This window comes from Nesoenas mayeri (assembly GCF_963082525.1).
Source record: "Nesoenas mayeri genome assembly, contig: SCAFFOLD_125, whole genome shotgun sequence".
In the NCBI taxonomy this organism is placed as follows: Eukaryota; Metazoa; Chordata; class Aves; order Columbiformes; family Columbidae; genus Nesoenas; species Nesoenas mayeri.
The window spans coordinates 59,771-87,650 of record NW_027660001.1 but is presented as its reverse complement, the minus strand read 5'-3'; the positions used below and the strand labels follow the sequence as shown (position 1 = coordinate 87,650).

Genomic DNA, 27,880 nt, shown 5'->3' with positions numbered 1-27,880 from the left:
AAACATTGGGATACTGGGATCCCCCTGGGACCCCCTTGGACCCCCATAGGGTGCTGGGACCCCCTCAGATACTGGGACCCCCCCCGGGACCCCCATAGGGTGCTGGGACCCCACACACACATTGGGACCCCCCCAAGGCACTGGGACACCCCCTATGTACTGGGACCCCCCCTTGGAATACTGGGACCCCCATGGAATCCCCATAGGGTGCTGGGACCCTCCCCAAACATTGGGACCCCACTGGGACCCCTATAGGGTGCTGGGACCCCTCCCCAAACATTGGGATACTGGGACCCCCCTGGGACCCCCCTGGGACCCCCATAGGGTGCTGGGACCCCCCCCAAACACTGGGACCCCCCCTTGAGACCCCCCCCCCACCCAGGACACTGGGACCCCACTTGAGACCCCCCCCCGGACTCCTGGGTCCCTTTATTGTGAGGGGGGGGGGTGTTCACAGGCGCTGACCCCCCCATGTCCCCCCCCCAGCCCCTAATGGGACCGTCCCGGACCCCCCCGGACCCCCCCAAAGCATCAGCGTGGGGACCCAGACGGAGGAGCCACCAGAAACCGGGGGGCACCGGGGGGGTCCCCAAGAACCGCCCCCCCCGGGATCCCCCCCGTGCCCCCCAGCGCCCCCCCAAAGCTCCCCGGAGCCCCCCGGGACGGATTCGCCCCCCCCGGCTGCCAGCCCGGCCCCCCCGGCACCCCGAAAAGAGCTGTGAGTGGGGGGGGTGGGGGGCCCGGACGCCTGGGTCCCTCTGTGGGTGCTGGGGGGGTACCCGGACGCCTGGGTCCCTCTGTGGGTGCTGGGGGGTGTGGGGAGAGGGTGGGGGGGGCCCGGACGCCTGGGTCCCTCTCTGGGTGCTGGGGTGGGGGGTACCCGGACGCCTGGGTCCCTCTCTGGGTGCTGGGGAGGGGGGGGTACCCGGACGCCTGGGTCCCTCGCTGGGTGCTGGGGGGGGTGGGGAGAGGGTGGGGAGAGGGTGGGGGAGGCCCGGACGCCTGGGTCCCTCTGTGGGTGCTGGGGGGGTGGGGAGTGGAGGGGGGGGGGGCCCGGACGCCTGAGTCCCTCTGTGGGTGCTGGGGGGGACACAGGAGAACCCGGACGCCTGGGTCCCTCTGTGGGCTCGGACGCCTGGGTCCCTCTCTGAGTGCTGGGGGGGAACTGGGGTACCCGGACGCCTGGGTCCCTCTGTGGGTGCTGGGGGGTGTGGGAAGTGGAGGGGGGGGGGGCCGGATGCCTGGGTCCCTCTGTGGGAGCTGGGGGGTGTGGGGAGAGGGGGGGGGGCCAGACGCCTGGGTCCCTCTCTGGGCTCGGACGCCTGGGTCCCTCTCTGAGTGCTGGGGGGGAACTGGGGTACCCGGACGCCTGGGTCCCTCTGTGGGTCCCCCCCCCAATATCCCCATTGTCCCCATATCCCCCCATCGCCCCCATTGTCCCCATCGCCCCCATCGCCCCCATCGTCCCCATCACCCCCATTGTCCCAAATGTCCCCATTGTCCCCAATGTCCCCATTGTCCCCATCGTCCCGATGTCCTCCCAATGTCCCCATTGCCCCCATTGTCCCCATCGCCCCCATCGCCCCCATTGTCCCCATGTCCCCATATCCCCCATTGCCCCCAATGTCCCCATGTCCCCATTGTCCCCATTGTCCCCATGTCCCCATGTCCCTCATTGTCCCCATGTCCCCATTGCCCCCATCACCCCCATCGTCCCCATTGTCCCCATGTCCCCCATTGTCCCCATTGTCCCCATCACCCCCATCGCCCCCATTGCCCCCAATGTCCCCAATGCCCCCATTGTCCCCAATGTCCCCATGTCCCCCATTGTCCCCATCGCCCCCATCGCCCCCATCGCCCCCATTGTCCCCATTGTCCCCATATCCCCCATGTCCCCCATTGTCCCCATCGCCCCCAATGTCCCCATATCCCCCCATCATCCCCATATCCCCCATGTCCCCAATGTCCCCATTGCCCCCAATGTCCCCATGTCCCCATTGTCCCCATGTCCCCCCATTGCCCCCATTGTCCCCATCGCCCCCATCGTCCCCATCGCCCCCATTGTCCCCAATGTCCCCATGTCCCCCATTGTCCCCATTGTCCCCATCACCCCCATCGCCCCCAATGTCCCCATGTCCCCCATTGTCCCCATTGTCCCCAATGTCCCCAGGCTGCGCAGACACAGCTCGTCCGGCAGCTGCAGCCCCCGCCGCCCCCTGAGCCGCAAAGCGGCTTCATCGGCCAACCTGCTGGGGGGGACCCCCGAGAGGTGACCCCCAAACTGCACTCCCGACCCCCCGCACCCCCAAATACCCCCTGCACCCCAAAACCGCACCCCGAAATACCCCCTGAACCCCAAAACTGCACCCCAAAATACCCCTGCACCCCAAAACTGCACCCTGAAATACCCCTGCACCCCAAACTGCACCTCCAAATTGCACCCCCAAACTGTACCCCCAAACTGCACCCCCAAACCTGCACCCCAAAATTGCACCCCAAAATCCCCCCTGCACCCCCAAACCCCCCTGCACCCCAAATCCCCCATTCACTCCTATATCCCCCTGCACCCCCAAACCCCCCATTCACCCCATATCCTGCCTGCACCCCCATATCCCCCTGCACCCCCAAACCCCCCTGCACCCCCACATCCCCCTGCACCCCCAACCTCCCCATTCAGCCCATATCCCCCCATGCACCCCCAAACCCCCTGCACCCCCAAACCCCTCCTGCACCCCATATCCCCCCATTCACCCCATATCCCCCTGCACTCCCATATCCCCCTGCACCCCCAAAACTCTTGCACCTCCAAACCCCCCATTCACCCCCATATCCCCCCTGCACCCCAAACCCCCCTGCACCCCCACATCCCCCTGCACCCCCAACCCCTCCATTCACCCCATATCCCCCATTCACCCCCATATCCCTCTGCACCCCCAAACCCCCCATTCACCCCATATCCCCCATTCACCCCATACCCCCCCGCACCCCCAAATCCCCCATTCACCCCATATCCCCCCTGCACCCCCATATCCCCCTGCACCCCAAATCCCCCCATTCACCCCCAAATCCCCCTGCACTCCCAAACCCCCCATTCACCCCATATCCCCTATTCACCCCCAAACCCCCCTGCACCCCATATCCCCCCATGCACCCCCAAACCCCCCATTAACCCCATATCCTGCCTGCACCCCCATATCCTCCCTGCACCCCCAAATCCCCCATTCACCCCATATCCCCCTGCACCGCCATATCCCCCTGCACCCCAAATCCCCCCATTCACCCCCAAATCCCCCTGCACCCCCAAACCCCCCATTCACCCCATATCCCCCATTCACCCCCAAACCCCCCTGCACCCCATATCCCCCCATGCACCCCCAAACCCCCCATTAACCCCATATCCTGCCTGCACCCCCATATCCCCCCTGCACCCCCAAATCCCTCATTCACCCCATATCCCCCCTGCACCCCCAAATCCCCCTTGCACCCCTATATCCCCCATTTACCCCCATATCCCCCTGCACCCCAAACCCCTCATTCACCCTATATCCCCCATTCACCCCCATATCCCCCTGCACCCCCATATCCCCCCACACCCCAAAACCCCCCATTCACCCCATATCTCCCCGCACCCCCAAACCCCTGCACTCCCATATCCCCCTGCACCCCCAAATCCCCCTGCACCCCCAAACCCCCCATTCACCCCATATCCCCCCTGCACCCCCAAACCCCCCACCCCTGACACCCCCTTTTCTCCCCAGTCGCCCCAAGGAGCCAACGCTGAGCCCAGGTGGGGGGGTCGCTCATTATTGGGGTGCAGGGGGGTCATTATTGGGGTGCAATGGGGTCATTATTGGCATGCAGGGGTTGGTCATTATTGGGGTGCAGGGGGGGGTCATTATTGGGGTGCTGGGGGTCATTGTTGGGGTGCTGGGGGGTCATTATTGGGGTGCAGGGGGTCGCTTATTATTGGGGTGCAATGGGGTCATTATTGGGGTGCAATGGGGTTGGTCATTATTGGGGTGCAGGGGGGGTTATTATTGGGGTGTAATGGGGTCATTATTGGGGTGCAGGGGGGTCATTATTGGGGTGCAATGGGATCATTATTGGGGTGCAATGGGGTTGGTCATTATTGGGGTGCAGGGGGGGTTATTATTGGGGTGCAATGAGGTCATTATTGGGGTGCAGGGGGGTCATTATTGGGGTGCAATGGGGTCATTATTGGGGTGCAATGGGGTTGGTCATTATTGGGGTGCGGGGGGGTTATTATTGGGGTGCAATGGGGTCATTATTGGGATGCAGGGGAGGTCATTATTGGGGTGCAATGGGGTCGTTATTGGGGTGCCCAGGGGGTCATTATTGGGGTGCTGGGGGGGTCATTATTGGGGTGCAGGGGTCGCTCATTATTGGGGTGCAATGGGGTCATTATTGGGGTGTCTGTCTGTCCATCCCCCCCACAGGGTCTCGCCGTGGGAACTACAACCTGGGTGAGGCTGGGGGGGGCTTGTCTGTCTGTCTGTCCGTCCGTCCATGGTGGGGGGGGGGGGGGGGTGTCCCTGTCCATGTGTCCATGGGGGGGTCCCTGTCTGTCTGTCCATCCCGCGGGTCCTTGTCCGTGTGTCCATGGGTCCCTGTCCATGGTTCCCTATCTGTCCATCCCTGGGGTCCCTGTCTGTCTGTCCATCCCTGGGGGTCCCTGTCTGTCTGTCCGTGGGTTCCTATCTGTCCATGGGTCCCTGTCCGTGTGTCCATGGGTCCCTATCTGTCCATGGTTCCCTGTCTGTCTGTCCATGGGTCCCTATCTGTCCATCCCTGGGGTTCCCTGTCCGTGTATCCATGGGGTCCCCTATCTGTCCGTCTGTCCATCCCTGGGGTTCCCTTTCCATGTGTCCATGGGGGGTCCCTGTCTGTCCGTCTGTCCATCCCCGGGGTCCCTATCCATGTGTCCATGGGTCCCCGTCTGTCTGTCCATCCCCGGGGGTCCCTGTCTGTCCATCCCTGGGGTCCCTGTCTGTCCATCCCTGGGGTCCCTGTCCGTCTGTCCATCCCGGGCCCCTATCCATGTGTCCACGGGGGTCTCTGTCTGTCCGTCTGTCCATCCCGGGGCCCCTATCCATGTGTCCACGGGGGTCTCTGTCTGTCCGTCTGTCCATCCCGGGGCCCCTATCCATGTGTCCACGGGGGTCTCTGTCTGTCCGTCTGTCCATCCCGAGACCCCTATCCATATGTCCACGTGGGTCCCTGTCTGTCCGTGTGTCCATCCCGGGCCCCTATCCATGTGTCCATGGGGGTCCCTATCTGTCCATGTGTCCATCCCGGGGCCCCTATCCATATGTCCACGTGGGTCCCTATCTGTCCGTGTGTCCATCCCGGGGCCCCTATCCATGTGTCCACGGGGGTCCCTATCTGTCCGTCTGTCCATCCCGGGACCCCTATCCATATGTCCACGTGGGTCCCTGTCTGTCCGTGTGTCCATCCCGGGCCCCTATCCATGTGTCCATGGGGGTCCCTATCTGTCCGTGTGTCCATCCCGGGGCCCCTATCCATATGTCCACGTGGGTCCCTGTCTGTCCGTGTGTCCATCCCGGGGCCCCTATCCATATGTCCACGTGGGTCCCTATCTGTCCGTGTGTCCATCCCGGATCCCTGTCCGTGTGTCCATGGGTCCCTATCTGTCCATCCCTGGGGGTCCCTGTCCATGGGTCCCTATCCATGTGTCCATGGATCCCTGTCCGTGTGTCCATCCCGGGCCCCTATCCATGTGTCCATGGGGGTCCCTGTCTGTCCGTCTGTCCATCCCAGCGCCCCTATCCATGTGTCCATGGGGTCCCTGTCTGTCCATGGGGGTCCCTTTCCATGTGTCCATGGGGGTCCCTGTCTGTCCGTCTGTCCATCCCGGGGCCCCTATCCATGTGTCCACGGGGGTCCCTATCTGTCCGTCTGTCCATCCCGGGACCCCTATCCATATGTCCACGTGGGTCCCTGTCTGTCCGTATATCCATCCCGGGCCCCTATCCATGTGTCCACGGGGGTCTCTGTCTGTCCGTCTGTCCATCCCGGGGCCCCTATCCATGTGTCCACGGGGGTCCCTATCTGTCCGTCTGTCCATCCCGAGACCCCTATCCATATGTCCACGTGGGTCCCTGTCTGTCCGTGTGTCCATCCCGGGCCCCTATCCATGTGTCCACGTGGGTCCCTATCTGTCCGTGTGTCCATCCCAGATCCCTGTCCGTGTGTCCATGGGTCCCTATCTGTCCATCCCTGGGGGTCCCTGTCCATGGGTCCCTATCCATGTGTCCATGGATCCCTGTCCGTGTGTCCATCCCGGGCCCCTATCCATATGTCCACATGGGTCCCTATCTGTCCGTGTGTCCATCCCGGGGTCCCTGTCCGTGTGTCCGCCGCAGAGGGGTGTCGGTGAAGATGTTCCTGCGCGGCCGCCCCATCACCATGTACGTGCCATCGGCGCTGGGCCCGGGGGGGCTGCGCGCCGACCTGCCCCCGAGCGCCTGCAGCTGCAATGGGTGTATCCTGCCGCCCCACGGGGTCCACAGCCCCATTTGGGGGTCCCCAGCCTGGTTTTGGGGTCCCCAGCCCGGTTTGGGGGTCCACAGCCCGATTTGGGGGTCCCCATCCTGGTTTGGGGGTCCCCATCTCTTTGGGGGTCCCCATCCCTGTCCCCATCCCATTCTGGGGTCCCATCCCAGTTTGGGGGTCCCCATCTCTTTGGGGGTCCCTGTCCTGTCCCCATCCCATTCTGGGGTCCCCATCCCTTTGGGGGTCCCCATCTCTTTGGGGGTCCCCATCCCGATTTGGGGGTCCCCATCCCAGCTTGGGGGTCCCCAGCCCGGTTTGGGGGTCCCCATCCCGATTTGGGGGTCCCCATTCCATTCTGGGGTCCCTATTTCTTTAGGGGTCCCCATCCCAGTTTGGGGGTCCCCAGCCCTGTTTGGGGGTCCCCATCCCGGTTTGGGGGTCCCCATCTCTGTCCCCATCCCATTCTGGGGTCCCATCCCAGTTTGGGGGTCCCCATCTCTTTAGGGGTCCCCATGCCAGTTTGAGGGTCCCTATCCCTGTCCCCATCCCATTCTGGGGTCCCTATCCCAGTTTGGGGGTCCCCATTCCATTCTGGGGTCCCCATCTCTTTGGGGGTCCCCATCCCGGTTTGGGGGTCCCCATTCCATTCTGGGGTCCCCATCTCTTTGGGGGTCCCATCCCTGTTTGGGGGTCCCCATCCCAATTTGGGGGTCCCCATTCCATTCTGGGGTCCCCATCTCTTTGGGGGTCCCATCCCTGTTTGGGGCTCCCCATCCCAATTTGGGGGTCCCCATTCCATTCTGGGGTCCCCATCTCTTTGGGGGTCCCATCCCAGTTTGGGGGTCCCCATCCCTGTCCCCATCCCATTCTGGGGTCCCATCCTGCTTTGGGGGTCCCCATCCCAGTTTGGGGGTCCCCATCCCCATTCCTGTCTGGGTCCCATCCCAGTTTGGGGTCCCCATCTCTTTGGGGGTCCCCATTCCTGTTTGGAGGTCCCCATCTCTTTGGGGGTCCCCATCCCAGTTTAGGGGTCCCCATCCCCATTCCTGTCTGGGTCCCATCCCAGTTTGGGGTCTCCATCTCTTTGGGGGTCCCCATCCCAGTTTGGGGGTCCCCATCTCTTTGGGGGTCCCCATCCCAGTTTAGGGGTCCCCATCCCCATTCCTGTCTGGGTCCCATCCCAGTTTGGGGGTCCCCATCCCGGTTTGGGGGTCCCCAGCCCGATTTGGGGTCCCCAGCCCGGTTTGGGGGTCCCCATCCCGATTTGGGGGTCCCCATTCCATTCTGGGGTCCCCATCTCTTTGGGGGTCCCCATCCCGGTTTGGGGGTCCCCATCCCAGTTTGGGGGTCCCCATCTCTTTGGGGGTCCCTGTCCTGTCCCCTTCCCTTTCTGGGGTCCCCATCCCAGTTTGGGGGTCCCCATCTCTTTGAGGGTCCCCATCCCTTTTTGGGGTCCCCATCCCTTTCTGGGGTCCCATCCCAGTTTGGGGGTCCCCATCTCTTTGGGGGTCCCCATCCCTTTTTGGGGTCCCCATCCCTTTCTGGGGTCCCATGCCAGTTTGGGGGTCCCCATCCCCATTGCTGTCTGGGTCTCATCCTGGTTTGGGGGTCCCCATCCCTTTCTGGGGTCCCCATCTCTTTGGGTGTCCCCATCTCTCTCTGGGGGTCCCCATCTCTTTAGGGGTCCCCATCCCTGTTTGGGGGTCCCCATCACTGTCCCCATCCCATTCTGGGGTCCCCATCCCAGTTTGGGGGTCCCCATCCCTTTCTGGGGTCCCCATCTCTTTGGGGGTCCCCATCCCACTTTGGGGGTCCCCATCCCCATTCCTGTCTGGGTCCCATCCCGGTTTGGGGGTCCCCATCTCTTTGGGGCTCCCCATCCTTGTTCCCATTTGTATCTGGGTGTCCCCATCCCTCTTTGAGGTCTCATTCCAGTTTGGGGGTCCCCATCTCTTTCTGGGGTCCCCATCCCTTTTTGGGGTCCCCATCTCTTTGGGTGTCCCCATCTCTCTCTGGGGGTCCCCATCTCTTTGGGGGTCCCCATCCCCATTGCTGTCTGGGTCTCATCCTGGTTTGGGGGGCCCCATCTCTTTCTGGGGTCCCCATCTCTTTGGGTGTCCCCATCTCTCTCTGGGGGTCCCCATCTCTTTAGGGGTCCCCATCCCTGTTTGGGTGTCCCCCATTTTTGGGTGTCCCCATTGTCCCCTTGACACCATCCCCCCCAGTTACAGTTATTGGGGCCGCAACAGCCGCTCCAACCTGCGCTTGGTGTCATTGGGCGAGTTGGTCTACCCCATCTCTTTGGGGTCCCCATCCCTTTGGGTGTCCCCATCTTTCTGAGTGTCCCTATCTCTTGGGGTCCCCATCCCATTTTGGGTGTCCCCCATTTTTGGGTGTCCCCATTGTCCACTTGACACCGTCGCCCCCAGTTATGGTTATTGGGGCTGCAACAGCCGGTCCAGGTGTCATTGGGCGAGTTGGTCTACCCCATCTCTTTGGGGTCCCCATCCCTTTCATGGTCCCCATCCCTTTGGGTGTCCCCATCCCTTTCATGATTCCCATCCCATTTTGGGTGTCCCCCACTTTTGGGTGTCCCCATTGTCCCCCTTGACACCATCCCCCCCAGTTATGGTTATTGGGGCCGCAACAGCCGGTCCAGGTGTCATTGGGCGAGTTGGTCTACCCCATCTCTTTGGGGTCCCCATCCCTTTGGGTGTCCCCATCCCATTGGGTGTCCCCATTCCTTTGGGTGTCCCCATCCCATTTTGGGTGTCCCCCATTTTTGGGTGTCCCCGTTGTCCCCCTTGACACCATCCCCCCCAGTTACGGTTATTGGGGCTGCAACAGCCGGTCCAGGTGTCATTGGGCGAGTTGGTCTACCCCATCTCTTTGGGGTCCCCATCCCTTTCATGGTCCCATCCCTTTGGGTGTCCCCATCTCTTGGGGTCCCCATTCCTTTGGGTGTCCCCATTGTCCCCATTGTCCCCTTGACACCGTCCCCCCCAGTTACAGTTATTGGGGCCGCAACAGCCGCTCCAACCTGCACTTGGTGTCATTGGGCGAGTTGGTCTACCCCATCTCTTTGGGGTCCCCATCCCTTTGGGTGTCCCCATCTCTCTGGGTGTCCCCATCCCTTTGGGTGTCCCCATCCCATTTTGGGTGTCCCCCATTTTTGGGTGTCCCCATTGTCCCCTTGACACCATCCCCCCCAGTTACAGTTATTGGGGCCGCAACAGCCGCTCCAACCTGCACTTGGTGTCATTGGGCGAGTTGGTCTACCCCATCTCTTTGGGGTCCCCATCCCTTTGGGTGTCCCCATCTCTCTGGGTGTCCCCATTCCTTTGGGTGTCCCCATCTCATTTTGGGTGTCCCCCATTTTTGGGTGTCCCCATTGTCCCCTTGACACCATCCCCCCCACTTACAGTTATTGGGGCCACAACAGCCGCTCCAACCTGCACTTGGTGTCATTGGGCGAGTTGGTCTACCCCATCTCTTTGGGGTCCCCATCCCTTTGGGTGTCCCCATCCCTTTGAGTCTCCCCATCTCTTTGGGTGTCCCCATCCCATTTTGGGTGTCCCCCATTTCTGGGTGTCCCCGTTGTCCCCCTTGACACCGTCCCACCCCAGTTACGGTTATTGGGGCTGCAACAGCCGGTCCAGGTGTCATTGGGCGAGTTGGTCTACCCCATCTCTTTGGGGTCCCCATCCCTTTCATGGTCCCCATCCCTTTGAGTCTCCCCATCTCTTTGGGTGTCCCCATCCCATTTTGGGTGTCCCCCATTTCTGGGTGTCCCCGTTGTCCCCCTTGACACCGTCCCACCCCAGTTACGGTTACCGCGGGCGCGACAGCCGCTCCAACCTGCACGTGGTGTCATCGGGGGAGCTGGTGTACCCCATGGCTTGCGTGGTGGTGCTGCTCCATGTCCAGCTCCGGCGCCAGCGCCATTACCTGCGCCACAGCGACTGTGTCCGATGGTGAGCCCGGGGGGGGCGGTTTTGGGGGGGGACACCCCAAAAACCCCCCCAAATCCTGCTCATGGTGCTGTGCCCCAACAGTTTGGCTGTGCACCCCGATCGGCTCCGTGTGGCGTCCGGGCAGGCGGCCGGTGTGGATAAGGATGGGAAGGTGATGGGGGAGGAGGAGGAGGATGGGTGGGATGAAGATGAGGAGGAGGATGGGATGGGGTGAGGATGGGGGGGAGGATGGGGTGGGGGCGGGATGAGGATGGGGTGCGTTGAAGATGAGGATGGGATGAGGGTGAAGATGGAGATGGGATGGGATGAGGATGAAGATGGAGATAGGATGGGATGAGGATGGGATGAAGATGAGGATGAGATGGGATGGGATGAAGATGAAGATGAGATTGGAGGGGATGAAGATGGAGATGGAGATGAAGATGGAGATGGAGATGGAGATGGGATGGGGTGGGATGGGATGAAGATGAGGATGAGATGGGATGGGATGAAGATGGAAATGGAGATGGAGATGGGATGGGGTGGGATGGGATGGGATGAAGATGAGGATGAGGATGGGATGGCGTGAGGATGGGGTGGGGATAGGATGAGGATGGGATGGGGTGAAGATGAGGATGGGATGAGGATGAAGATGAGGATGGGATGGGATGAGGATGAAGATGGAGATAGGATGGGATGGGATGGATGGGATGAGGATGGGATGAAGATGAGGATGGGATGGGATGGGATGAGGATGAAGATGGAAATGGAGATGAAGATGGAGATGGAGGTGGGATGGGATGAAGATGAGGATGAGATGGGATGGGATGAAGATGGAAATGGAGATGGAGATGGGATAGGGTGGGATGGGATGGGATGAAGATGAGGATGGGATGGGATGGGATGAGGATGGGATGAAGATGAGGATGAGGATGGGATGGGATGGGATGGGATGAGGATGGGATGAAGATGAGGATGAGATGAGATGGGATGGGATGGAGATGGAGATGATGGAGATGGGATGGGGTGGGATGAAGATGAGGATGAGATGGGATGGGATGAAGATGGAAATGGAGATGAAGATGGAGATGGGATGGGGTGGGATGGGATGGGATGAAGATGAGATGGAAGGGGATGAAGATGGAAATGGAGATGAAGATGGAGATGGGATGGGGTGGAGTGGGATGAAGATGAGGATGAGATGGGATGGGATGAAGATGAGGATGAAGATGGAGATGGAGATGGAGATGGAGATGGAGATGGGATGTGGTGGGATGGGATGAAGATGGAGATGGAGATGAAGATGGAGATGGAGATGGGATGGGATGGGATGGGATGAAGATGAGGATGAGATGGGATGGGGATGAAGATGGAGATGGGCTGGGTTGGCATGGATGGGATGATGGGATGGGATGAAGATGAGGATGGGATGGGATGAGGATGAAGATGGAGATAGGATGGGATGGAATGAATGAGATGAGGATGGGATGAAGATGAGGATGAGATGGGATGAAGATGGAAATGGAGATGGGATGGGATGGGATGGGATGAAGATGAGGATGAGATGGGATGGGATGGGATGAGATGAAGATGGAGATGGGGGTGGGATGGGATGGGATGAAGATGAGGATGAGATGGAAATGGAGATGAAGATGGAGATGGAGGTGGGATGGGGTGGGATGGGATGAAGATGAGGATGAAGATGGAATGGGATGAAGATGGAAATGGAGATGAAGATGGAGATGGAGATGGGATGGGATGGGTGGGATGAAGATGAGGATGAGGATGGGATGGGGTGAGGATGGGGGGGAGGATGGGGTGGGGATGGGATGAGGATGGGATGGGGTGAAGATGAGGAGGATCGGATGGGATGGGATGAGGATGGGATGAAGATGAGGATGAGATGGGATGGGATCAAGATGGAGATGGGGGTGGGATGGGATGAAGATGAGGATGAGGATCAAGGTGGAATGGGAATGGGGTGGGATGAAGATGGGAGGGGATGTCCCTGTGTCCCCATGATGTCCCATGTCCCCCATATCCCCATATCCCCCCATATCCCCATATCCCCCCATATCCCCATATCCGCCATATCCCCATGTCCCCATATCCCCATATCCCAGTGTCCCCATATCCCCCCATGTCCCCCATGTCCCCCAATGTCCCCATATCCCCCATATCCCCATATATGCCCATATCCCCATATCCCTATGCTGTCCCCATGTCCCCCATGCTGTCCCCTTGTCCCCATATCCCCCCATATCCCCCCATATCCCCATGTCCCCATATCCCCCATATCCCAATGTCCCCATATCCCCCTATATGGCCCCATGTCCCCATGTCCCATGTCCCCATATCCCCCCTATCCCCCCATATCCCCCCTATCCCCCCATATCCCCCCATGTCCCCCATATCCCCCCATGTCCCCATATCCCCCGTGTCCCCATATCCCCATATCCCCCCATATCCCTATATCCCCCTGCTGTCCCCATATCCCCATATCCCCATGTCCCCCATATCCCCCCATGTCCCCATATCCCCATGCTGTCCCCATATCCCCATATCCCCATGTCCCCCATATCCCCCCATGTCCCCATATCCCCATGCTGTCCCCATATCCCCATATCCCCATGCTGTCCCCATGTCCCCCAATGCCCCCATATCCCCATGTGCCCGTATTCCCCCTTATCCCCATATCCCCCCATGTCCCCATATCCCCATGCTGTCCCCTTGTCCCTATGTTCCCATATCCCCATATCCCCATGTCCCCCCATATCCCCATGTCCCCCCATATCCCCCCATATCCCCCCATATCCCCATATCCCCATGCTGTCCCCATATCCCCCATATCCCAATGTCCCCATATCCCCCCATATCCCCCCATGTCCCCCATATCCCCCCATGATCCCCATATCCTCCCATGTCCCCATATCCCCATGCTGTCCCCATATCCCCCATGTCCCCATATCCCCCCATATCCCCCCATGTCCCCATGTCCCCCATATCCCCTCATATCCCCCCATGTCCCCATGTCCCCATATCCCCATATCCCCATATCCCCCCATATCCCCCATATCCCCATATCCCCATATCCCCCCATATCCCCATGTCCCCATATCCCCCCATATCCCCATATCCCCCCATTGTCCCTATATCCCCATGCTGTCCCCATTGTCCCCATGTCCCCATGTCCCCCATATCCCCCATATCCCCCCATATCCCCATATCCCCATATCCCCCCATATCCCCATGCTGTCCCCATATCCCACATATCCCCCATATCCCCATGCTGTCCCCATATCCCCCATATCCCCCATGTCCCCAATGATGTCCCCATGTCCCCCAATGTCCCTATGTCCCCCAATGTCCCCATATCCCCCCATGTCCCCATATCCCCATGCTGTCCCCATATCCCCCATATCCCCACATCCCCCCATATCCCCCCATGTCCCCCATGTCCCCCAATGTCCCCATGTCCCCCAATGTCCCCATATGTCCCCATTGTCCGCAGGCGCTGCCCCCCGTGGTCCACATCTGGGACTCGGCGACGCTGCAGACGCTGCAGCAGATCGGGCTGGGCAGCTTCGAGCGCGGCGTGGGCTCCCTGGCCTTCTCCTGCGCCGTGCGTCCGTCTGTCCGTCCGTCCGTCCGTCCCGCCTCCCCCCGTGTCCCCCGTCACCCCCCGTGTCCGTCCGTCCATCCCCCCATGTCCCCCCATGTTCCCATCTCCCCATGTCCCCCCATCACCCCATGTCCATCTGTCCCCATGCATCCCCCATCACCCCATGTCCGTCTGTCTGTCCCCCATCACCCCATGTCTGTCTGTCCCACTGTCTCCCCATGTCCCCCTGTCTCCCCATGTCCCCCCATCACCCCATGTCCATCTGTCCCCATGCATCCCCCATCACCCCATGTCCATCTGTCTGTCCCCCATCACCCCATGTCTGTCTGTCCCACTGTCTCCCCATGTCCCCCCGTCTCCCCATGTCCCCCCATCACCCCATGTCCATCTGTCCCCATGCATCCCCCATCACCCCATGTCCGTCTGTCTGTCCCCCATCACCCCATGTCTGTCTGTCCCACTGTCTCCCCATGTCCCCCTGTCTCCCCATGTCCCCCCATCACCCCATGTCCATCCGTCCCCACGCATCCCCCATCAAGCCCATGTCCATCTGTCTGTCCCCCCCATCACTCCATGTCCGTCTGTCCATTCCCCCATCACCCCGTGTCTGTCTGTCCCCACATGTCCCCCATCACCCCATGTCCATCTGTCCCCATACATCCCCCATCAAGCCCATGTCCGTCTGTCTGTCCCCCCATCACCCCATGTCTGTCTGTCCGTTCCCCCATCACCCCGTGTCTGTCTGTCCCCACATGTCCCACATCACCCCATGTCCATCTGTCCCCATGCATCCCCCATCAGCCCATGTCCGTCTGTCCGTCCCCCATCACCCCGTGTCCATCCATCCCCATGCATCCCCCATCAAGCCCATGTCCATCTGTCTGTCCCCCGTCACCCCATGTCCATCTGTCCCCATGCATCCCCCATCAAGCCCATGTCCGTCTGTCCATCCCCCGTCACCCCATGTCCATCCGTCCCCACGCAACCCCCATCAGCCCATGTCTGTCTGTCCGTCCCCCATCACCCCACGTCCATCTGTCCCCCCATCACCCCATGTTTGTCTGTCTGTCCCCCCATCACCCCACGTCCATCTGTCCCCCCATCACCCCATGTTTGTCTGTCTGTCCCCCCATCACCCCACGTCCGTACATCCCCCCACGTCCATCTGTCCCCCCATCACCCCGTGTCTGTCCGTCTGTCTCCCCATCACCCCACGTCCGTCCATCCTCCCGCGTCCATCTGTCCCCCCATCACCCCGTGTCTGTCCGTCTGTCCCCCCATCACCCCACATCCATCCGTCCCCCCATGTCCATCTGTCCCCCCATCACCCCATGTCCGTCCGTCCTCTTGTGTCCGTCCATCCCCCCATCACCCCGTGTCTGTCCATCTGTCCCCCCGTCACCCCATGTCCATCCATCCCCCCACGTCCATCTGTCCCCCCATCACCCCGTGTCCGTCCGTCTGTCCGTCCGCAGGACCAGGGCGCCCACCTGTGTGTGGTTGATGAGTCCAACGAGCACATGATGTCGGTTTGGGACTGTGCCCGGGGGGCCAAGCTGGCCGAGGTCAAGGTGAGGGGACCCCGAAACCCCCCGGGACCCCGAGACCCCACATAGAGACCCCAAAACCTGCCCTGGGACCCCAAAACCCAACATTGAGACACCAAACCCAACCAGAGACCCCAAAACCCTCCGGGACCCCGAAACCCCACATAGAGACCCCAAAACCTGCCCCGGGACCCCAAACACAACATAGAGACCTCAAAACCCACCCTGGGACCCCAAAACCCAACATAGAGACCCCAAACCCAACATAGAGACCCCAAACCCAACATAGAGACCCCAAAACCCAACAGAGACCCCAAAACACACTCTGGGGACCCCAAAACCCAACATAGAGACCCCAAAACACACCCTGGTACCCCAAACCCAACATAGAGACCCCAAAACCTGCCCTGGGACCCCAAACCCAACATAGAGACCCCAAAACCTGCCCCGGGACCCCAAACCCAACATAGAGACCTCAAAACCCACCCTGGGACCCCAAACCCAACATAGAGACCCAAAACTCAACATAGAGACCCCAAAACCAGCCATGTGACCCCAAAACCCAACATAGAGACCCCAAAACCTGCCCTGGGACCCCAAAACCCAACATAGACACCCCAAAACACACCCTGGGACCCCAAAACCCAACACAGAGACCCCAAATCCCAACATAGAGACCCCAAAACCCAACAGAGACCCCGAAACCCACCCGGGACCCCAAAACCCAATAGAGACCCCAAAACCAGCCCTGGGACCCCAAAACCCAACATAGAGAACCCAAACCCAACATAGAGACACCAAACCCAACATAGAGACCCAAAAACACACCCTGGGACCTCAAAACCCAACATAGAGACCCCGAAACCCACCCGGAACCCCAAAACCCAACATAGAGACCCCAAACCCAACATAGAGACCCCAAAACCCAACAGAGACCCCGAAACCCACCCTGAGACCCCAAAACCCAACATAGAGACCCCAAAACCTGCCCTGGGACCCCAAAACCCAACATAGAGACACCAAACCCAACATAGAGACCCCAAAACCCAACAGGGACCCCAAAACCCCCCGGGACCCCGAAACCCCACATAGAGACCCCAAAACCTGCCCCGGGACCCCAAACCCAACATAGAGACCTCAAAACCCACCCTGGGACCCCAAACCCAACATAGAGACACCAAACCCAACATAGAGACCCCAAAACCAGCCATGTGACCCCAAAACCCAACATAGAGTCCCCAAAACCTGCCCTGGGACCCCAAAACCCAACATAGACACCCCAAAACACACCCTGGGACCCCAAACCAAACATAGAGACCCCAAATCCCAACATAGAGACCCCAAAACCCAACATAGAGACACCAAACCCACCCGGGACCCCAAAACCCAACAGAGAGACCCCAAACCCAACAGAGAGAACCTAAAACACACCCTGGGACCCCAAAACCCAACATAGAGACCCCAAACCCAACACAGAGACCCAAAACCCAACAGAGACCCCAAAACACACTCTGGGGGCCCCAAACCCAACATAGAGACCCCAAAACCTGCCCTGGGACCCCAAAACCCAACATAGAGACCCAAATCCCAACAGAGAGACCCAAAACCCAACATAGAGACACCAAAACCCACCCAGGACCCCAAAACCCAACAGAGACCCCGAAACCTGCCCCGCGACCCCAAACCCAACATAGAGACCCCAAACCCAACATAGAGACCTCAAAACACACCCGGGACCCCAAAACCCAACATAGAGACCCCAAAACCCAACACAGAGACCCAAAACCCAAAAAAGAGACCCAAAACCCAACAGAGACCCCAAAACCCAACAGAGACCCCAAAACACACTCTGGGGACCCCAAAACCCAACATAGAGACCCCAAACCCAACATAGAGACCCCATAACCCAACCTAGACCCCCCAGAACCCAACATAGAGACCCCATAACTCAACATAGAGACCCCAGAACTCAACATAGATCCCCTGTCACCCAAACTAGACCCCCCAAAACCCAACCTAGACCCCCCAAAACCCAACATAGATCCCCTATAACCCAACATAGAGCCCCTATAACCCAAACTAGACCCCCCAAAACCCAACATAGACCCCCCAAAACCCAACATAGAGCCCCTATAACTCAACCTAGACACCCCAAAACCCAATATAGAGACCCCATAACTCAACATAGAGCCCCTATAACCCAACCTAGACCCCCCAAAACCCAACATAGAGACCCTATAACTCAACATAGATCCCCTATAACCCAACCTAGACCCCCCAAAACCCAACATAGAGACCCCATAACTCAACATAGAGCCCCTATAACTCAACCTAGACCCCCCAAAACCCAACATAGAGACCCCATAACTCAACATAGAGACCCCATAACTCAACATAGATCCCCTATAACCCAACACAGACCCCCCAAAACCCAACGTAGAGACCCCATAACTCAACATAGAGCCCCTATAACCCAACCTAGACCCCCCAGAACCCAACATAGAGACCCCATAACTCAACATAGAGACCCCATAACTCAACATATATCCCCGTATAACCCAACCTAGACCCCCAAAACCCAACCCTGACCCCCCAAAACCCAACATAGAGACCCCATAACTCAACATAGAGACCCCATAACTCAACATAGAGCCCCTATAACCCAACCTAGACCCCCCAGAACCCAACATAGAGACCCCATAACTCAACATAGAGACCCCATAACTCAACATAGATCCCCTATAACCCAACACAGACCCCCCAAAACCCAACGTAGAGACCCCATAACTCAACATAGAGCCCCTATAACCCAACCTAGACCCCCCAAAACCCAACATAGAGACCCCAAAACCCAACATAGATTCCCATATAACCCAACATAGATCCCCCTATAACCCAACCTAGACCCCCCAAAACCCAACATAGAGACCCCATAACCCAACATAGAGCCCCTATAACCCAACCTAGACCCCCAAAACTCAACCCTGACCCCCCAAAACCCAACATAGACCCCCAAAACCCAACATAGAGACCCCAAAACCCAACCTAGATCCCCAAAAACCCAACATAGACCCCCCAAAACCCAACATAGAGCCCCTATAACCCAACATATATCCCCCTATAACCCAACCTAGACCCCCAAAACCCAACCCTGACCCCCCAAAACCCAACACAGAGCCCCTATAACCCAACATAGAGCCCCTATAACCCAACCAAGACCCCCCTATAACCCAACCAAGACCCCCCCAAACCCCACCGTAACCCCCCCAAACCCCACCGTAACCCCCCCAAACCCCACCCCGGACCCCCCCAAACCCCACCCCACCGCCCCCCATCCCCCAGAGCACCAACGAGTCGGTGCTGTCGGTGGAGTTCAACCCCCGCGACAGCGGCAGCATCATCACCAGCGGCAAATCCCACGTCTACTTCTGGACCTGGAGCGGCGCCGCGCTCACCAAGAAACAGGGGATTTTTGGGGTGAGACCAAGGGGTTTTGGGGTCACATTTAGGGGGTTCGGGGGGGTCGCTGATGAGCTTTGCACCCCTTGTTTTGTAGAAGTACAAGAAGCCCAAGTTCATCCATTGCTTCGTGTTCAATGGTGATGGGGACGTGTTGACCGGGGACTCCGAGGGCAACATCCTGACCTGGACACGGGGCGCAGCCGGGAAGGGAGGAAAAGGTGGGGGTACCATGATTTTGGGGGGTCCCCCATTGTACCAACAGGTCCCTGAGGGCTTGGGGATGGGGTGGTCATGATATTGGGGTGTTGGGGTGGCTACCGTTGGGGTTTTGGGGTCCCCCCTTGTCCCCCAGGTCCTCAAGAGCTTCAGGATGGGGTGCCCATGATATTGGGGTCTTGGGGTGGCTACCGTTGGGGTTTTGGGGTCCCCCCTTGTCCACCAGGTCCCCAAGAGATTGAGGATGGGGTGAGCATGATATTGGGGTCCCCTCTTGTCCCCTGGATCACCAAGAGATTGGGGAGGGGGTGACCATGATATTGGGGTCCCCTCTTGTCCCTTGGATCACCAAGAGATTTGGGATGGGGTGCCCATGATATTGGGGTCCCCCCTTGTCCCCCAGGTCCCTGAGGGCTTGGAGATGGGGTGCCCATGATATTGGGGTGTTGGGGTGCCCATGATATTGGGGTGTTGGGGTGACAATGATATTGGGGTCCCCCCTTGTCCCTCAGGTCCCTGAGGGCTTGAGGATGGGGTGCCCATGATATTGGGGTGTTGGGGTGACCATGATATTGGGGTGTTGGGGTGACCGTGATATTGGGGTCTTGGGGTGCCCATGATATTGGGGTCTTGGGGTGACCATGATATTGGGGTCTTGGGGTGGCTCCCGTTGGGGTTTTGGGGTTCTCCATTGTCCCCCAGCTCCCCAAGAGCTTCAGGATGGGGTGACCATGATATTGGGGTCCCCCCTTGTCCCCCAGGTCCTTGAGGGCTTGGGGATGGGGTGCCCATGATATTGGGGTCTTGGGGGGGCTACCGTTGGGGTTTTGGGGTTCTCCATTGTCCCCCAGCTCCCCAAGAGCTTCAGGATGGGGTGACTGTGATATTGGAGTTTTGGGGGGGCATGGAGGGACATGGGGGGACATGGGGAGATATTGGGGTGCCATGTCTTGACCTGTCCCCCCAGAATCATTCCAGCTGAGTCAGCAGATGTGGGTGACATGGGGGGATATGGGGGGACTCTGGAGAACCCATGGGGGACATGGGGGGGCATGGGGAGATATGGGATAACATGGGGGGCCATGGGGGGATATTGGGGTGCCATGTCTTGACCTGTCCCCCCAGAATCATTCCAGCTGAGTCAGCATATGTGGGTGACATGGGGGGATATGGGGGGACTCTGGAGAACCCATGGGGGACATGGGGTGACATGGGGTGACATGGGGAGATATGGGGGGACATGGGGGGATATTGGGGTGCCATGGGTTGACCTGTCCCCCCAGAATCATTCCAGCTGACTCAGCAGACCCAGATCTACAATGGCACATATGGGAGGACATGGGATGACATGGGGGGACATGGGGAGATATGGGGTGACATGGGATGACATGGGGGGATATGGGATGACATGGGGGGATATTGGGGTGCCATGGGTTGACCTGTGTCCCCCCCCGAATCATTCCAGCTGAGTCAGCAGACGTGGGTGACATGGGGGGATATGGGGGGACTCTGGAGAACCCATGAGGGACATAGGGGTACATGGGGGTGACATGGGGGGACATGGGGGGATATGGGATGACATGGGGGGCCATGGGGGGATATTGGGGTGCCATGGGTTGACCTGTCCCCCCAGCATCATTCCAGCTGAGTCAGCAGATGTGGGTGACATGGGGGGATATGGGGGGACATGGGGTGACTCTGGAGGACCCAGGGGGGACATGGGGGGACATGGGGTGACATGGGGGGATATTGGGGTGCCATGGGTTGACCTGTGTCCCCCCCAGAGTTGTTCCAGCTGACTCAGCAGACTCAGATCTACAATGGCACATATGGGGGGACATGGGATGACATGGGGGGACATTGGGAGATATGGGATGACATGGGATGACATGGGGGGGCATGGGGGGATATTGGGGTGCCATGGGTTGACCTGTCCCCCCAGAATCATTCCAGCTGACTCAGCAGACCCAGATCTACAATGGCACATATGGGGGGACATGGGATGACATGGGGGGACATGGGGAGATATGGGGTGACATGGGATGACATGGGGGGATATGGGATGACATGGGGGGATATTGGGGTGCCATGGGTTGACCTGTCCCCCCAGAATCATTCCAGCTGAGTCAGCATATGTGGGTGACATGGGAGGATATGGGGGGACTCTGGAGAACCCATGAGGGACATGGGGGTACATGGGAGTGACATGGGGGGACATGGGGGGCCATGGGATGACATGGGAGGGCATGGGGGGATATTGGGGTGCCATGGGTTGACCTGTCCCCCCAGCATCATTCCAGCTGACTCAGCAGATGTGGGTGACATGGGAGGATATGGGGAGACATGGGGTGACTCTGGAGGACATGGGGTGACATGGGGGGATATTGGGGTGCCATGGGTTGACCTGTGTCCCCCCCAGAGTTGTTCCAGCTGACTCAGCAGACCCAGATCTACAATGGCACATATGGGGGGACATGGGGTGACATGGGGGGGACATGGGGTGACATGGGGAGATATGGGGGGACATGGGGGGATATTGGGGTGCCATGGGTTGACCTGTGTCCCCCCCAGAATCATTCCAGCTGAGTCAGCAGATGTGGGTGACATGGGGGGATATGGGGTGACATGGAGGGACTCTGGAGGACCCAGGGGGGACATGGGGGGACATGGGGTGACATGGGGGGATATTGGGGTGCCATGGGTTGACCTGTGCCCCCAGAATCATTCCAGCTGAGTCAGCAGATGTGGGTGACATGGGAGGATATGGGGGGACATGGAGGGACTCTGGAGGACATGGGGGGACATGGGGGGACATGGGGTGACATGGGGGGATATTGAGGTGCCATGGGTTGACCTGTGTCCCCCCCAGAGTTGTTCCAGCTGACTCAGCAGACCCAGATCTACAATGGCACATATGGGGGGACATGGGGGGACATGGGGGGATATTGAGGTGTCATGGGGGGAAAAGGGGGACCCAGGGAGGACATGGGGGGATATGGGGGGACATGGGATGACATGGGGGGACATTGGGAGATATGGGATGACATGGGATGACATGGGGGGGCATGGGGGGATATTGGGGTGCCATGGGTGCTGTGTCCCCCCAGAATCATTCCAGCTGACTCAGCAGACCCAGATCTACAATGGCACATATGGGGGGACATGGGGGTGACATGGGGGGGACATGGGGTGACATGGGGAGATATGGGGGGACATGGGGAGATATTGGGGTGCCATGTCTTGACCTGTCCCCCCAGAATCATTCCAGCTGAGTCAGCAGATGTGGGTGACATGGGGGGACATGGGGGGACTCTGGAGAACCCATGGGGGACATGGGGGGACATGGGGGGATATGGGATGACATGGGGGGGCATGGGGGGATATTGGGGTGCCATGTCTTGACCTGTCCCCCCAGAATCATTCCAGCTGAGTCAGCAGATGTGGGTGACATGGGGGGACATGGGGGGACTCTGGAGAACCCATGGGGGACATGGGGGGACATGGGGGGATATGGGATGACATGGGGGGGCATGGGGGGATATTGGGGTGCCATGTCTTGACCTGTCCCCTCAGAATCATTCCAGCTGAGTCAGCAGATGTGGGTGACATGGGGGGACATGGGGGGACTCTGGAGAACCCATGGGGGACATGGGAGGGCATGGGGAGATATGGGATAACATGGGGGGCCATGGGGGGATATTGGGGTGCCATGTCTTGACCTGTCCCCCCAGAATCATTCCAGCTGACTCAGCAGATGTGGGTGACATGGGGGAATATGAGGGGACTCTGGAGAACCCATGGGGGACATGGGGGGACATGGGGGGCCATGGGATGACATGGGGGGGCATGGGGGGATATTGGGGTGCCATGGGTTGACCTGTGCCCCCAGCATCATTCCAGCTGAGTCAGCAGATGTGGGTGACATGGGGGGATATGGGGGGACTCTGGAGAACCCATGGGGGACATGGGGTGACATGGGGAGATATGGGGGGACATGGGGGGATATTGGGGTGCCATGGGTTGACCTGTGTCCCCCCCAGAATCATTCCAGCTGAGTCAGCAGATGTGGGTGACATGGGGGGACATGGGGGGACTCTGGAGAACCCATGGGGGACATGGGGTGACATGGGGTGACATGGGGAGATATGGGGGGACACGGGGGGATATTGGGGTGCCATGGGTTGACCTGTGCCCCCAGCATCATTCCAGCTGAGTCAGCAGATGTGGGTGACATGGGAGGATATGGGGGGACATGGGGTGACTCTGGAGGACCCAGGGGGGACATGGGGGGACATGGGGTGACATGGGGGGATATTGAGGTGCCATGGGTTGACCTGTGTCCCCCCCAGAGTTGTTCCAGCTGACTCAGCAGACCCAGATCTACAATGGCACATATGGGGGGACATGGGGGGACATGGGGGGATATTGAGGTGTCATGGGGGGAAAAGGGGGACCCAGGGAGGACATGGGGGGATATGGGGGGACATGGGGTGACATGGGGGGACATTGGGAGATATGGGATGACATGGGATGACATGGGGGGGCATGGGGGGATATTGGGGTGCCATGGGTGCTGTGTCCCCCCAGAATCATTCCAGCTGACTCAGCAGACCCAGATCTACAATGGCACATATGGGGGGACATGGGGGTGACATGGGGGGGACATGGGGTGACATGGGGAGATATGGGGGGACATGGGGGGATATTGGGGTGCCATGGGTTGACCTGTGCCCCCAGAATCATTCCAGCTGAGTCAGCAGATGTGGGTGACATGGGGGGGACATGGGGTGACATGGGGAGATATGGGGGGACATGGGGGGATATTGGGGTGCCATGTCTTGACCTGTCCCCCCAGAATCATTCCAGCTGAGTCAGCAGATGTGGGTGACATGGGGGGACATGGGGGGACTCTGGAGAACCCATGGGGGACATGGGGGGGCATGGGGTGACATGGGGAGATATGGGGGGACATGGGGGGATATTGGGGTGCCATGTCTTGACCTGTCCCCCCAGAATCATTCCAGCTGAGTCAGCAGATGTGGGTGACATGGGGGAATATGAGGGGACTCTGGAGAACCCATGGGGGACATGGGGGGACATGGGGGGATATGGGATGACATGGGGGGGCATGGGGGGATATTGGGGTGCCATGGGTTGACCTGTGTCCCCCCCAGAATCATTCCAGCTGACTCAGCAGACTCGGGCCCACGACGGCAGCGTGTTCGCGCTGAGCCGCAGGCAGGATGGGACGGTGCTGAGCGGGGGCAGGGACCGGCGCCTGCGCCTCTGGAGCAGCCGGCTCAGCGCCATGGCCGAGGTGGAGGTGGGACCCCAAAAATGACCCCCCCCCCCCCAAACACTGAACCCCCAAACTGACCCCCCCAACCCCCCCATGACGTTGGGTTCTGGGGTCCCCATGCCATTGGGTTCTGGGGTCTCCATGATGTTGGGTTTTGGGGTCCCCCCCCTTGTCTTTTGTGTTGACCATGACATTGGGTCTTGGGGTGTCCATGGTTTTGGGGTCCCCCATTGCCCCCCAGCTCCCCAAGAGCTTCAGGATGGGGTCCCCATGACATTGGGGTCTTGGGGTCCCCATGACATTGGGTGTTGGGGTCCCCATGACATTGGGTTTTGGGGTCTCCCCAGTTGGGTTTATTGTTGACCATGATGTTGGGTCTTGGGGTCCCCATGACATTGGGGTCTTGGGGTCCCCATGCCATTGGGTTTTGGGGTCCCCATGACATTGGGTCTTGGGGTCCCCATGACATTGGGTTTTGGGGTCCCCATGACGTTGGGTTTTGGGGTCTCCCCAGTTGGGTTTATTGTTGACCATGATGTTGGGTCTTGGGGTCCCCATGACATTGGGGTCTTGGGATCCCCACGACGTTGGGGTCTTGGGGTGTCCATGACATTGGGTGTTGGGGTCCCCATGACATTGGGTGCTGGGGTCCCCATGATGTTGACTTTTGGGGTCTCCTCAGTTGGGTTTAGTGTTGACCATGACGTTGCGTCTTGGGGTCCCCATGACGTTGGGTCTTGGGGTCCCCATAACGTTGGGTCTTGGGGTCCCCTTGACATTGGGTTCTGGGGTCCCCATGATGTTGAGTTTTGGGGTCTCCCCTGTTGTCTTTTGTGTTGACCATGACGTTGGGTCTTGGGGTCCCCATGCAATTGGGTTTTGGGGTGTCCATGACATTGGGATCTTGGGGTCCCCATGACATTGGGTCTTGGGACATCCATGACGTTGGATCTTGGGGTGTCCATGACGTTGGGTCTTGGGGTTCCCATGACTTTGGGGGTCTTGGGATGTCCATGACATTGGGTTCTGGGGTCCCCATGACATTGGGTTTTGGGGTCCCCATGATGTTGAGTTTTGGGGTCCCCCCTGTTGTCTTTTGTGTTGACCATGACATTGGGTCTTGGGGTCTCCCCAGTTGGGTCTTGGGGTCCCCATGACATCGGGTCTTGGGACGTCCATGACATTGGGTCTTGGGGTCCCCATGACGTTGGGTTTTGGGGTCTCCCCAGTTGGGTTTATTGTTGACCATGACGTTGGGTCTTGGGGTCCCCATGACGCTGGATTTTTGGGGTGCCCATGATCTTGGGTCTTGGGGTCCCCATGACGTTGGGTATTGGGGTCTCCCCTGTTGGGTTTATTGTTGACCATGACGTTGGGTCTTGGGGTCCCCATGACGCTGGATTTTTGGGGTGCCCATGATCTTGGGTCTTGGGGTCCCCATGACGTTGGGTATTGGGGTCTCCATGACATTGAGGTCTTGGAGTCCCCATGATGTTGGGTCTTAGGGTGTCCATGACGTTGGGTCTTGGGGTGTCCATGACGTTGGGTCTTGGGGTCCCTATGATGCTGGATTTTTGGGGTTCCCATGACATTGGGGTCTTGGGGTCCCCATGCCATTGGGTTTTGGGGTCCCCATGACATTGGGTCTTGGGACGTCCATGACGTTGGGTCTTGGGATGTCCATGCCGTTGGGTCTTGGGGTCCCCATGCCATTGGGTTTTGGGGTGTCCATGACATTGGGGTCTTGGGGTCCCCATGACGTTGGGTTTTGGGGTCCCCCCTGTTGTCTTTTCTGTTGACCATCACATTGGGTCTTCAGGTCCCCATGCCATTGGGTTTTGGGGTTCCCATGCCGTTGGGTCTTGGGGTCACCATGACATTGGGGTCTTGGGTTCCCCATGCCGTTGTGTTTCGGGGTGTCCCCCCATTGCGTTTCGGGGTGTCCCCAGCTCCCCGAGCGCTTCGGCGCCGTCCGCACCATCGCCGAGGGGCCAGGGGACGAGCTGTTGGTGGGGACCACGCGCAACGCGCTGCTGCGGGGGACGCTGAGCGCCGGCTTCGCCCCCATCGTCCAGGTGCCACTTTGGGGGTACGGGGGGGTTTTGGGGTACATAGGGGTCTGGGGGAGGCACAGGAGGGTCTGGGTTTGGGGTACATGGGGGTACATGGGGGTACAAGGGGTTACAGGGGCAACTCTGCCCATGGGATGGGAGGGAGGACACGTTGGAATGGAGCATGGATTTGGGGGTACGGGGGGGTTTTGGGGGTACAGAGGGGTCTGGGGTGGGGGTACAGGGGGGTTTGGGGGTACATAGGGGTCTGGGGAAGGCACAGGGGGGTCTGGTTTTGGGGTACATGGGGGTACATGGGGGTACAAGGTGTTACAGGGGCAACTCTACCCATGGGATGGGAGGGAGGACACGTTGGAATGGAGCATGGATTTGGGGGTACGGGGGGGTTTTGGGGGTACAGAGGGGTCTGGGGTGGGGTACAGGGGGGTTTGGGGGTACATAGGGGTCTGGGGGAGGCACAGGAGAGTCTGGGTTTGGGGTACATGGGGGTACATGGGGGTACAAGGGGTTACAGGGGCAACTCTGCCCATGGGATGGGAGGGAGGACACGTTGGAATGGAGCATGGATTTGGGGGTACAGGGGGGTTTGGGGGGTTTTGGAGGGGTTTGGGGGGGGTCTGGAGTGGGTGTACAGGGGGGTTTGGGGGTACATAGGGCTCTGGGGGGGGCACAGGGGGGTCTGGTTTTGGGGTACATGGGGGTACATGGGGGTACAAGGGGTTACAGGGGCAACTCTGCCCATGGGATGGGAGGGAGGACACGTTGGAATGGAGCATGGATTTGGGGGTACGGGGGGATTTGGGGGGTTTTGGAGGGGTTTAGGGGGGTCTGGAGTAGGGGTACAGGGGGGTTTAGGGGTACATAGGGGTCTGAGGGGGGCACATGGGGGTCTGGTTTTGGGGTACATGGGGGTACATGGGGGTACAAGGGGTTACAGGGGTAACTCTGCCCATGGGATGGGAGGGAGGACACATTGGAATGGAGCATGGATTTGGGGGTACGGGGAGGGTTTTGGGGGTACAGAGGGGTCTAGGGTGGGGGTACAGGGGGGTTTGGGGGTACATAGGGCTCTGGGGGGGGCACAGGGGGGTCTGGTTTTGGGGTGCATGTGGGTACATGGGGGTACAAGGGGTTAGAGGGGCAACTCTGCCCATGGGATGGGAAGGAGGACACGT

At 59.6% G+C, this 27,880-nt stretch overlaps 1 protein-coding gene across 1 annotated transcript in view; it reads left to right on the top strand.

Moving 5' to 3' along the window:
- Positions 1-486: 486 nt before the first annotated feature.
- EML3 (EMAP like 3) overlaps positions 487-27,880 on the top strand; it is a gene marked incomplete at both ends in the record, with an annotated part of 40,123 nt that continues 12,729 nt past the window's right edge. Inside the window, 12 exon segments of the mRNA XM_080364525.1 lie at positions 487-718; positions 2,171-2,269; positions 6,405-6,499; positions 6,502-6,523; positions 10,359-10,508; positions 10,590-10,659; positions 13,999-14,109; positions 15,585-15,680; positions 18,999-19,133; positions 19,213-19,336; positions 24,509-24,657; positions 26,583-26,708. Of these exon segments, the coding sequence (XP_080220651.1) occupies positions 487-718; positions 2,171-2,269; positions 6,405-6,499; positions 6,502-6,523; positions 10,359-10,508; positions 10,590-10,659; positions 13,999-14,109; positions 15,585-15,680; positions 18,999-19,133; positions 19,213-19,336; positions 24,509-24,657; positions 26,583-26,708 (1,409 nt within the window).